The sequence below is a fragment of the Podarcis pityusensis genome, assembly GCF_964106645.2.
Source record: "Podarcis pityusensis genome assembly, chromosome: 3".
In the NCBI taxonomy this organism is placed as follows: domain Eukaryota; kingdom Metazoa; phylum Chordata; class Lepidosauria; order Squamata; family Lacertidae; genus Podarcis; species Podarcis pityusensis.
The window spans coordinates 57,261,465-57,274,212 of record NC_138026.1 but is presented as its reverse complement, the minus strand read 5'-3'; the positions used below and the strand labels follow the sequence as shown (position 1 = coordinate 57,274,212).

The following is a 12,748-nucleotide window of genomic DNA, read 5'->3' as shown; positions in this document are numbered from 1 at the left end:
ATAGGAGAGGAACAAAATGCTGGAGAAATGGATTTCCTAATATTTGAATAGTGAAATGTGAGCCGGGCATATGAATTTTGTGGACCTAGACTTGGGAAGTGTGAAAATCCTCTCTGTCAAAGTTGTATCTGACCATGTTAAGGGGCAGAGAAATCCATCTTACACAGTACAGTGATATGGAATATACGTCACTGCTATGCCAGCAAAATAGCCACTGTGCCTAAGGCATGCTCAGCCCAAGAGGGTGGGTGAGGGGTACAAAAAAAATGTAAAATTCACACCCACACCCAATGTCCCTGGAAACATCCTACCAATCAGGAGGGAGGCTGTGCCCTGATATATGGCAGAAGCCAAGAATGGGAGCACGTACCCCAAAACACACCCTTACATGGCAACACACACAGCATGCATTTGTGTTTGGAGTCCCAAGGTGAGGGTGAGGGTTCTAGGAAGACACATTAGCAATGTGTTTGAATCCCCAGGAGGCAAATGTTTTGTCAAGTGTTCCATTTATAAAGTTATTTATTTATAAAGTGCCCTTTATGAAGTTCTGTCTTGTGAGTTTTCAGGAGGCCAAAGACATTTAGCCCCATGATGTGCACCCAATGTTTCCGTTTAGAGATCATATGCGTGGGGTGTGCTTTTATTGGTTGTTGAGGTACATATCCTATGCTCAGTTCCAGTGATGTGAGCAGAATAGTTGTAGGCTACAGAGCCTGGCCACCAATGTTCAGATTTTCCCTCTCCCACTGAAGTTAATGGGAGGGAACCTCAACTGAAAAGGTTCTTCTCCACTTCAACACTAAGCTCAATGTTGGGGTTGCAAGGAAAGCCTCACCAACAGATCTTAAGGCATGGGCAGGCAGATAATGGGAGAAGGGCTCCTTCAACTACTTTGGACCAAAGTCTAGCTTCTGTCTATCACCAATTTGCTACTTGCTTTTTAAAAAAAGTAGGAGAGAAAATTGGTGGCATATATTATCTCAATAATAGATTGTGTCCCAATCCTGTTTCTAAGGCTGTGTGCACCCTCCTGTTTACTCTGCATCCAATGCTTTCCTGCTGCTGGCTTGTGAAGCCATGGACACATGATGTTAGGCACGGTCCACATCTATCCTGTAGGGTTTTTTGAGAAATCCCGTGTTTTGATGTGCTTCCCCTGAAACCAGCTTCAGTCTGATTTGAAAACATAGGCTCTATGAAGATACCTTATACCTGCTCTCTACCCACTGGTGTGGACACACGGTCGGTGACTTGTAAACACACCTTAACCATACAGATGTATAGAGCAATATGCAAAAGTGATTTGAAAATCAGTAGTGGTGGTGGGAAACTCCACGCTGCGTTTTAAGCTGGTAATGTGTACACGGTCTAAGTAAGATCCCTAAGTCATTGTCCCTCTGCCATTACTAGAAGATACAGTGTTTTTTTAATTGTGGTTGTAGTCGTCGTCGTCGTTGTAGTAGTAGTAGTAGTAGTAGTAGTAGCCATCACAACTCTGGTAGTGAATTATTGCTTTTATAAGTACGCATTTTCCACATGGAAGATTCTTGGAAAGAAGAAGAAGAAGAAGAAGAAGAAGAAGAAGAAGAGGAGGAGTTTGGATTTGATATCCCGCTTTATCACTACCCAGAGGAGTCTCAAAGCGGCTAACATTCTCCTTTCCCTTCCTCCCCCACAACAAACACTCTGTGAGGTGAGTGGGGCTGAGAGACTTCAGAGAAGTGTGACTAACCCAAGGTCACCCAGCAGCTGCATGTGGAGGAGCGGGGACGCGAACCCGGTTCCCCAGATTACGAGTCCACTGCTCTTAACCACTACACCACACTGGCAAAGGGATGCAGCTAAGTGGTGGAGCACTTACTGGTACTTTGCTTGCTTGCAAGAAACTCCAGTCTTTGGCATCTCCAGGTGGGGCTGCAAAAGACTCCTGCCTGGTGCCCTGCAGAGTCACTGCTAGTCAGTGTGGGCAATACTGTGCTTGAAAGTATGACAACTAAACATCCACAGAACAGGTTGATAATTGGCAACAGTTAATGCCAACATCTCTTTGGTCCCCCCCCCCCCCGAATTTCTCAAGGCATCAGAAAGAGCTCTCTAGGATCTCTTTAAAGATTGCAGTTAGAGGTTTATGATCTGTATCTCGTAGCATGGGTAACTATAATAAATGTACGGCAGAAATTGTAGTGCAATGCCCAGCACTGATTACTCCAATAAATGGGCCATTTTCTTCACTAGAGTAGTTTGCAACCATATAACAATGTAGCGTTCTGTCTAGCAATGTGCAGCTTCATCAAAGTATACTGTCTCTCCTCTTATAGTGTGTGTATGCACCCATGGTGTGTGTATCAGGCAGAAGAATTGTGGCATGTTCATTGCCATATAATTCCTTATATGTTTTGCACATTGTGGTGCAGTTACTATTATACCAAAAAAATAAAAAAATAAAAATCCCTTAAGCTTGATCATCCACATACTTTTCGCTATGTATAAAGTGTTATAATAATGATCTGTTATAATAATTTGAGAAAATAAAATGTTATAATCATTTGAGAATTCTGAAATTCCCTCGGTTTTTAAATTAAAAGCCAGTCAATACACACCCCTTTTTATTTTTAGGCTACAACTAAATTTTATTATGGATATGTACTAATGTACATTCCTACCCATCAGACAGTAACGTGAGTTGCAGGGTGTATGTTTGCAATGGATTAATTGTTAGATGACACGTAGCATTTCAGGCCAATTGGCAGGAAGGGAGGAAGACATTATTGTTGTAGGAACCCTTAGCATACCCTTTGCAGCAAGCATTGGATGTGATGCAATAGGTTTGTTCACACGTTACACTGAATTCAGGTAAAAGCTGTCTCTATGCATGTAAGAGTGTTTGTGCAAAATAATGTACAGTTTTTGATCTGTACCACTCAACTATTGCGTAGACAGGTACTCAGACTACACACATGTTGAATGTTACATATGTATAAATGTACAAATATACTATTTGTATACTGGGGTACATAGATTATATAGTTGTTGAATGTAACACGTGAACACCCATTATGGTTTAGCATCACAAGAACAAACCTAGCCTTTTCACTGACTCATACACTCCCTTCTGGCACAACTATCAGGGGGAATTCAAAAACTGTTTCTGATTAACCAAAGTTGGCCAAGTCGTTTGAACCAACACAAACTGGGTTAATTCAAGCAAGCTAACCTCAAATAATAGTTCATGAAGCTGCCTTGTTTTCACTAATCTTTCTTAAGATTTACCATAGTTTAGGGTTCTGACAACATGCTAAGCTGTTATCTAAAACAAAAAAGAAATATTCTAATTCCGTCCTTGCAATTTTGCCAGTGAATGAGAGGAACAGTAGGTGCATAGGAGCTGGGGGGTGCGGAAAGGTTAAGCTTGCTCTTGTAACACTACAGGTAAAGGGACCCCTGACCATTAGGTCCAGTCATGACTGACTCTGGGGTTGCGGCGCTCATCTCGCTTTATTGGCCAAGGGAGCCGGCGTACAGCTTCCGGGTCATGTGGCCAGCATGACTAAGCCACTTCTGGCAAACCAGAGCAGCACACGGAAATGCCAGTTACCTTCCCGCCGCAGCAGTACCTATTTATCTACTTGCACTTTGACATGCTTTCGAACTGCTAGGTTGGCAGGAGCAGGGACCGAGCAATGGGAGCTCACCCCGTCGTGGGGATTCGAACCGCCAACCTACTGATCAGCAAGTCCTAAGCTCTGTGGTTTAACCCACAGCGCCACCCGCGTCCCTCTTGTAACACTACACCATGGTAAAGTATTACATACCTGTGCAGCCACTGCCTTCACTCTTTTGCAATATAGTTTAAGCAATGGTTTGGGCTCTTCATCTTTATATGCAGGAGCTCCCTGGCTATTTGTACAACTTAATATGTATAACTACACCATTTAATTCTATGAAGAACTGTGTAGGCTCTAGAGCCCGAGAAAGGCCTTCAATAATTTATAACGTGATTTCTCTCAGAAGAGCTTTAATTTTATTGCTAATATTATGGGACACATCCAAGACCTTGCAAGCCTGGTTTAATGTTACTTATATAATGTCTTTTTTAAAAAAATAATTTTTATTAACTGACCAATCAAATCAAATCAAATCACATCACATAAATTCCGAATTACAAAGCCGAATTTTAAATTTTGTTGAGGGGACCCATATTTCAAGATCCGAAGGGGGATTCTGATCATCTTCTTGCTACTGCGTTAATGTCCAAATCAGTCTAAACAAAGTTCATAATTCTATCCAGTCTTATCTTGCTGTTTCCACATCTCATCTTGTTCGTATATTTTCTCTTTTTTCTTTATGATCTCTTCTGATAATCTCCTTAAGCCGATAAACACCAATAATAATCCTGTGTGAATTTTTCCATTCATCCAATCCTCAAATCGAGATGGCCTCCATATATCATCGCATTCATAGATAACATCGCTCTTTGCATCATTAATCACAGAACTGTCGTTCTTAAGTCCCTCTGAGGAGTTTCACCCACAATATAAAAACAGCTCTATTTCTCTATTTCTCCTCCCAGACTTAAGTCCTCCGACAGAACTTCCCAATATGGCAATGGTATTTTTAACTGCGTCATTCCAAAGCCCTTATACATTCCACGCTCTTCTTAAAGCATGCTTTGGTTAGAAATTTTATCTCCACACAGACATAAATCCACAGCCTAAGTCCTTCAAACGACATTTCTGACTTGTGAGGGGGGGGGGGGAATTCTTGTTTAATCACATAGAGGAAAGAAAGGAAAGTTTTTTTTCCCCTCCCCCATCCAGTCCTTTTGCCATACCGAGTCTTGGTGTATCTTCATCTGGTTAATTCTTGTTCTTCCAACTCGTCTTGTTTATCAGAGATCTCTTCTGTTAGCAGTCTTTACTCCCCCTCCTTCCTTGAAATATGTGCATTCGCTTCATCCTAATCGTTTCTTTTGAAGTTCTTGCAGCTAGAGGCGCGGATCAGAGGCAGCGTCCAGGAGCGCCGATATCCACAGAAGGGCATTCTGCCTAGTGCCCCCATCCCCACAAATTCGGGGGTGGTATAGGGCACAGCAGGCAAGGGCAGCCCCCCCCCCACAATCCTGAGGGGGGGTAGGGAGGCTATTTACTCCCATCACAGCCTCCAAATTACCTCGTGTGGGTCGGAGAGATGTTATTGTCAGCCATCTTCTGATGCGCCCCTAGTGGCCCCTGAATGTTACTTATATAATGTCAGCATTTGTACTCAACAGACATCTTTAAGGGAAAGGAAAAAGTTAAATAGGAGTGGACGGCCCAGCATTAAAAAAAAAGGGAAACCTGGGATCTCTGTGGGAATATGGGGTTTATTAATTATTATTTGTTTGAAGAAAACACCTTGCTTTTCTGCATCTTTTACTATGTGGGAAAAAGCAATGCCTTGAATATTCCCATAAGCAAAATGTGGGGAACATAGCCTGTGCTTTTATTTGAGACCAAACTTCTGCAGAAAGGTACAACATCCAAGCTTACTGACTGCTATGTTTCCCCAGCTTCTGATCCTTGTCTTAGTTTCCAATAAAAAGGTCTGTTTTATTTAATGTATCATCTCTGACTTCCTGAGGTACGATGTGGTCAAAGGCAACTTTATCTTTATAGCGTGGTGCACTGCCTTCTGCAGATTTAGTGATGCTCGAAGGGTTTTTTGTGTTCTTTTTTAAAGAAAAGATACAAGTGTTGAGGTAAAACTGTTTTGGCGGCAATCCTTTAACTTGATTTCATCTTGGCTTTCTTTATTGCTCTGCAGGCCTGTCAGATAAATGACCACAAATCCTAATTCTTGAAATCCAGACACTTTTCTGGAAGAATCCTCCCAGAGGCTGAGAACGATTTTAATTTTTTTTTAAGCAGTTTGAGATGTTCTTCTACATGCCCAAATACACAGCACTGCTGCTTTAATATGTGTGTGGAGGAGTTTCATGTTTCATTCTGTGACCAAGGAAAGGCTCTGTGTGGACAACATGGTATTATAGTCTATGTACTTAGTATTTTCCTTCACCAAATAATACAGGAAGCTAAGCAAACTATGGGGCTTTGGTTCCTGCAAGCATAGATGCTTTGATATGTATCCAAAGGCTGTTTCATTTATTTCAATGGGGAGACACCTCTATGCTCACATTTGTTGGGTAAAATAAATAGATCTGGTTCTTCAGTTTCATGTCAACTCAGTGGCCTGACCATGAAGGAAATCTGTGAGTGCATTAGCGTTGACACATGCCTTACGGAAATGATGACTAAATGGATTGATAAAACATGGTTTGATTACCCAATAGATCCATATAGATTTGGATTTTGTCAATCTATCAGCCAAGAGAGCCCTGTGTTACCAAGTCATACATGGCATGGATTTTCCATGGATTTTCCAATGTTTTGTACACATTTCCTCTGCACAGCCCACATCTGAACTGACTGTAAAGAGCTGAGCAAAGAGCTCAGCAATACACTTTTGGGTGATAAGTTGAGCATGTTTAAGCCCATTAACTCAGTGGTGACCTAGATTTTTAGTGTTTTTAACAGGTGATCCCCAAAGTTAACCAATGTTAACTTAAGTTCATTGGTTTCAATGGATCTGCTCTAAATATAACTATCAATGTACATGACTATACAGTGGTACCTTGGGTTACATGCGCTTCAGGTTACAGACTCCGCTAACCCAGAAATAGTACCTCGGGTTAAGAACTTTGCTTCAGGATGAGAAAAGAACTCGTGCAGCGGCGGCGCAGCAGCAGTGGGAGGCCCCATTAACTAATGTGGTGCTTCAGGTTAAGAACAATTTCAGGTTAAGAACGGACCTCCAGAACGAATTAAGTACTTAACCCGAGGTACCACTGTACATTGTAGTCTCCCAAATATGCATATTATTGTCATGCTGATAGATATACAGTACTAGGAGGACATCTGAGTTCAATATAAGTTGAACTTAAATTCTAACATGACTTACTCTCAACTATTGAAGCCCTTTTTAGATACTATTTTATTTGCAAAATGCCCTTGGGGAACGTTTTCTAAAAGACGCTGTAAAAGAATAAAAGGATTGACCTGATTGATAACATTATCACAGTATTTATGCACATTTTTCAGAGCTGGGAAATTTCCCATTTGGTATCTTTATTAAAATAAAGCTTTATTTGCAAGTTATTTGAGGACAGTTCAAAATCAGAAATGTGCTTCATGCTGTGTTGATTACTAAGAAGGAAAAGCAACTTAAAAAAAAAAAAATCTGAAGAGGAGAATGAAAGTTTAGCTTCTGTTCTCAATGACATAGAACTTTTGTTCCTAAATGTTTGATTAAGATGCAGAAGTTGTTTGTGAGAGGCTTGTGGGTGCACTGTAATCATGTAAGCAATTAGGAAACAAGACAGCAAGTATGCAGAGGTCTCAGGCTGTATAGACACTATGAGTTTTTATAACTGATATTTTTATCCAGTTCGTTCAAGCAGATATTTGCCCTGAGGGTGCATATGTGTGCAGTAGCTGGTCTTCTAAATTATACCCAGGTCTGAGAATTCTACTCCTTAGAAGCATGTCTGGCTGCCTGACTGCTCAACCCTTTGCTTTTACCTTAAAAACAAGGTGGCCAATGATTACACCTAAGTTTGGCTTCCTAGCCTCTTCTCCCTACATATTAAAATGTTTTTTTGCTGCTCCCTGCTCCCTTAATCTGGCCTTGCAGTGCCACTGGTCACACAGAAGAGGGCAGAGAGTTGTCCTCTGCTACCCAAGTGTATAGGACTTGATCTAATCAGCCTAGGTTATAGCAAGGTAGATTTCAGTTGAATAGTAGGAGAAACATCTTGATGGTCGCAGCAGTTCTACAATGCAGCCAAATGGGTGGTATTTCACTAAGTTTTACTCAGAGGAGACCAACTGAAATGAATGTCCCTAACTTATATTCATTTCAGTGGGTCTACTCTGAACAAAACTTAGTTGGATACTATCCAATTATTCCAAAGGGCTGGAGAGATCTCACTTTCTGGAGCTCTTCAAGCTGTGACTGAACAAGTTGGGGATAATCTGACATTCAATTTTCCTGCAACAAGCAATGGGTTATATATACCTATTTTTCTATATGAAAAGAGAGAGATGTTATATCATACATATATGGAAAACACAGGTATGTGTCTCTGTGTATGTGTGTTGTGTATGTACATACAAATGTAGCATACACCAAATATGTTCCTTGATACTCCAATCATATTAAAGTAATGTAGCTTTAAATACCTCAAAGATGTGTGTGTGTGTGTGTGTGTGTGTGTGTGTGTGTGTTTGTGTGTGTTTGTGTTATAAAGTAAGTAAGTAAGTAAGTAAGTAAGTAAATGTAGGATTTATAATTTCCTTTGGCAAACAGAAGATGCTTCTGTCAAACGTGCAGCAAATTACCGAACATGCAGTCATTGTTCTTCCTCATTTCATTGTTGAGAAGCTTCATGTTTTGACTAACAATTTACGCATAAATCAATCTTGCTGTCTGATGTCATTTCAGGATGTTTATGTAGATGCCACCAAGAAACGGCCCTCAGATCAATTTGCTGCTGTTTCAGGACTACAGTTGAGTTGTCAAAGTGATTTGGAGCAGCAGGAGAACAAGGAGGAGATGGCGCAGACAGCTCCATCTGCAGAGAACAGGATGGCTAAAGGTCAGTTGACCCAAGTTCTGAGAAATGCATGCTGTTCACAGATACCTTGCATGATTTCACCTGGAACCACTGGATCTGTATAAAAGCACAGAAAATACAGAACTCTATAGAATCATAGTGTTAGAAGGGACCCCAAAGGTCCCTTCAGATTCCCATTCATGTGTCTGCCACAGATACATCTGATCATTTGGCAGCAGCATTGAATAAAAGTCACTTTCATACTGCAACAAGAATAGTCAGTGTTATTCACAACAGATGGATCTTTATTATATTTAAATTGAGGCTCCATTTCCCCCCACCACTGTTGCTCAGCCTTGATATTAATAAAAAAAAGTATGTTATTGTGTTAAAACTGTAAATATGTCTTCAGTTTACACTTTTTATTTCCAAAAATGTGCTTAACGTTTATATTGTTTCAAACTTTTAAAGTGCTTCTCAGAGATGCTTGCTATAGACTATGTTCTACAAACGGGAAAGCAGAAAGCTAAGCCTGACAGAACAGCAGCTCTCAGCCATATATGGCTTCCTGGAATTACAACAGGGTGCCTGTGTCTGGTACATCATAATTCTGTGCTCCTCAACCTTTTTGTGCCTGGGGGTACATCTGGAAACCTAAGAATCTGTTGTGAGCTCCTCAAAAGTGGCCACTTTATGGAAGAAAAACTGGCTATGCTCAGAACACCCCCCCCCAAAAAAAACCCCAGGTAAAATACTTACTGTCCCAAACAAAACACATACAAAAAAGCATACTCTCACAAGCAGCAAACAACAACAAAAGCCAAGAAACACATTTTAAAAAACCTGAGAGAAGTAGGGGGCATGACAGATGACAAGGGGAGTGTCTGAATATGCCATGATGCCAAACTGAAGGCCCCAGTCATTGCTGTTGATATGCAATCTGTGTTATAATATTAAGGTTACAACCATGCTTGCTTACTTACTAGATATAACTCCCACTGGAGACATTATACATATGAGTGGGATCAGTGTTTACGAAAGAGTCACTTCCTTGAGAGCAGATTCACAAAGGAAGCAAGATCAGGAACAAATGTGGAGGTCACTTTCAGCAAAGCTCTGGCAATTATCCTTTGATGTACCAGATCTTTACCTGGTCTTTACCCACTACGTAGTCATCTTCAAGGATAAGAAATGACAAGGTTACAAGATTGAGCTTGCTGGGTGGGTAAAACCCAAATCCTTTCACTATTTTGCCATGGATTCCAATGGGAGTCCTGTTTCCAATTACAAAAAATGCTGTGAATAAATATATATGGTTCAGAAAGTAATAATCAGTGGTGTTGGTTTTTATGGGTAAAGCTGAGAGAGTTGTCAGCGTCTTACATTGATGACACACAGTTCAGTTCTCTGCCCATTAATCAAATGTGACTGATTCTAAAGCCTGCTTTATTCATTCTCTGAGGATGTGGTAGATACATCCAATGGGGCACCATAGTGATCCTTGTCCTCATGCGCCCTCCTTATCAACTTCCTTTAAGGCAATTAGAGCTGATGTGCATAAATATAAGTGAGGAGGCCCCACTCACATAAGGAAAAAGGGCTGGGTAGATCACATGAATAGGGCCTGCTTGGGTTGGCGTTTGTGTGTTTAGCCTTATGCATAGTAAGGAACATCCTGAGAGCCCCAGGCTCATTCCAGCACTTTTCTACAGATGATATGCTGAATAGGTTATTGTGTAAGCTGCCAGGGGACTCAAACTCCAGACTCTGGTACAGGATCCCAGTATATTACTCACTATGCCCCTAAGTTGTCCTTCCTTCAGGGCAGCTCTTGGGCAGAGGAAGCGATTGGCCTTTCCGTGCTGCTGCAACAATGGCCAAAGGGATTGCTGCAGCTCATCAGTCCAGTCAGACCAGGTGATCTGGAATCCAGCAGGGGACTGGCTGATCTGTTGTTTCAGGTTTGACTTCTTCTTGGTTGGCCTCAGGCTCATCTGACTGCTGTTTGCTGCTTTGGACACTGATTTCTGCCTGACCCGAATTCTGTCTTGGGTCCCTCTGAGCTTTTACTGCTGCTCTGAATCTTTCCTCAGCATGTGCTGGGACCCACCATGCACACCTCTGACCTTTCCAATGGACCGGTACTTGCACAGCTAACCTAGCAGATCCCTGACACATTGTATGAACTGCCTCCCTGAGAAACATCAGGATTACACATCACAGATGTCCCATAAAACAAAATAAAAAAAATCCTTCCAGTAGCACCTTTAAGACCAACTAAGTTAGTTCTTGGTATGAGCTTTTGTGTGCAAGCACACTTCTTCAGATACCATCATATCTGAAGAAGTGTGCTTGCACACGAAAGCTCATACCAAGAACTAACTTAGTTGGTCTTAAAGGTGCTACTGGAAGGATTTTTTTTATTTTGACTATGGCAGACCAACACGGCTACCTATCTGTAACTGGTCCCATAAAACAGTAGGAGATTGTGCTAATCCCAGCAACTGTCACCCTGCAGCATGAATGCAGAAGACCTTAAGGACACCCTGTGCGAGTCTAACATAACCTTCTGGATTGAAATGCCCATCCCAACTGACTTCAGAAGGACCATGTCGATATCCACATATCTGTATGTTGGCTTCATCTGGATTGTTTGATTGAGCTGCTGATGAACAAAACACTGCTGGCCATCAGCATACAGCTTAAGCCTTTGCGGCTTTGTAGAGAATATCTGCTGAGCTGTTTGTTCATAAATAAACAAGCAGTCATGTCTTATTTCCTTCATAACAGAAATAGAAATGTGTGGGGGTAGTAATTCACAATCAGACTGCTCAGAGGCACGAGGCCAAAGCCAGAGTGCCTGGCTGTGAATTAATACAACATGCCTTGCTCTGGAGTGTCTGGCTGCAATTGCAAAATTATACTATAAAATACACTTTTCCCTCTAGCCTCGTGGTGCTGTCAGCTGCGCAGAGTGTGCCGTCATGTAGCATTTGATTTCTGAGTTGCACAGTGATTTAAGTGCTGCCAAACAAAACCAAAGTAAATAGTCATAGACAAGGTCGTATTCAGTGCCTTCCTTACATGGGTGTATACAGCAATGGGTGTGCCCAGTGAAGGAGCAGTAGCATCATGGGCTGCTCTTGAGAGCCCCACCTAAGTTTCAAAAGTGGCTCCCTGAGTAATATTCTCCTTGAGAAATAAGAAGTCAGCATTACTAACAGTGCAAAAAGCAGCTAGCTGTGTGTGTAGCTGGATCTGTTGGCCAACATCCTATTCCTGAGAGGCTGGTAATGGTGGAATGTTTCATGTACTGTAGACCCCTAACCCCATGTTGTGTCTCCTTTATTTTTAGATTCATCAAAGGGAGTGCTTGCGAAGCACAGAGCAGAAAAGAAACCAAATTCCAGGCCTGACGTTGATGATAAAGATATCAGTGTTACAGAAAGTGTTACCCCCAAAAATCCAGGAGAACACATCTAATGATAATGCAACCTACTTAAGAAGAGGGACAAAAAGTGTGTTTGCCTTGTTATTAGACACCAGTGTAAACCGAAGATGATGGGAGGGGAGGGGAGAAAGGGGTTGTGTAGGCACTTGTACTCACACAGAGCTCTCCTCTCCCCTCCTCTGATCAAGAATATGAGTCTGCCAGGCCCACAGTTCAAATAACACCAAGAAAGGGTTCTGTTCAATGATGTAATCAATTGATTGGCTTCTGTTCTTCAGTGGTTCCTCAAAATGTGCTATGTTATTCTGCCTAGTACAACTAGCCCTTTGGGTTGTACTAGAGCAGCCTTCCCTAAGGTGATGCCCTCCAGATGTTAACTTGTGTCAATCGTAGCCAGCATGGCTATTGGTCAGGGATTATTGAAATTGTAGTTCAAAACATCTGGAAGGCACTAGATTGGGGAAGGCTGTAGTAGTCTATGGTTAAACTAGACTAGGCAAGCAATATGCAGTAGAAAAGGTGTGATTTGCTTTTAAATCCCATCTGCTTCCTTCTTTGGCAGGAGCTCAGCAGAATGCACTCTTCAAGTTACTACATCTGCCTGCAGGCTCTTCTTCTAATTGTGACATTTGCTGTTCAAGCAT

General features: G+C 41.7%; 1 protein-coding gene across 1 annotated transcript in view; it reads left to right on the top strand.

The window, feature by feature from the left end:
* THEMIS (thymocyte selection associated) overlaps window positions 1–12,748 on the top strand; it is a 67,979-nt gene that overhangs the window by 50,059 nt on the left and 5,172 nt on the right. The window contains exons 5-6 of the mRNA XM_080999654.1: window positions 8,542–8,695; window positions 12,009–12,171. Coding sequence (XP_080855780.1) covers window positions 8,542–8,695; window positions 12,009–12,136 — 282 coding nt within the window. The 3' untranslated portion in view covers window positions 12,137–12,171. The remainder of the gene's footprint in view (window positions 1–8,541; window positions 8,696–12,008; window positions 12,172–12,748) is intronic.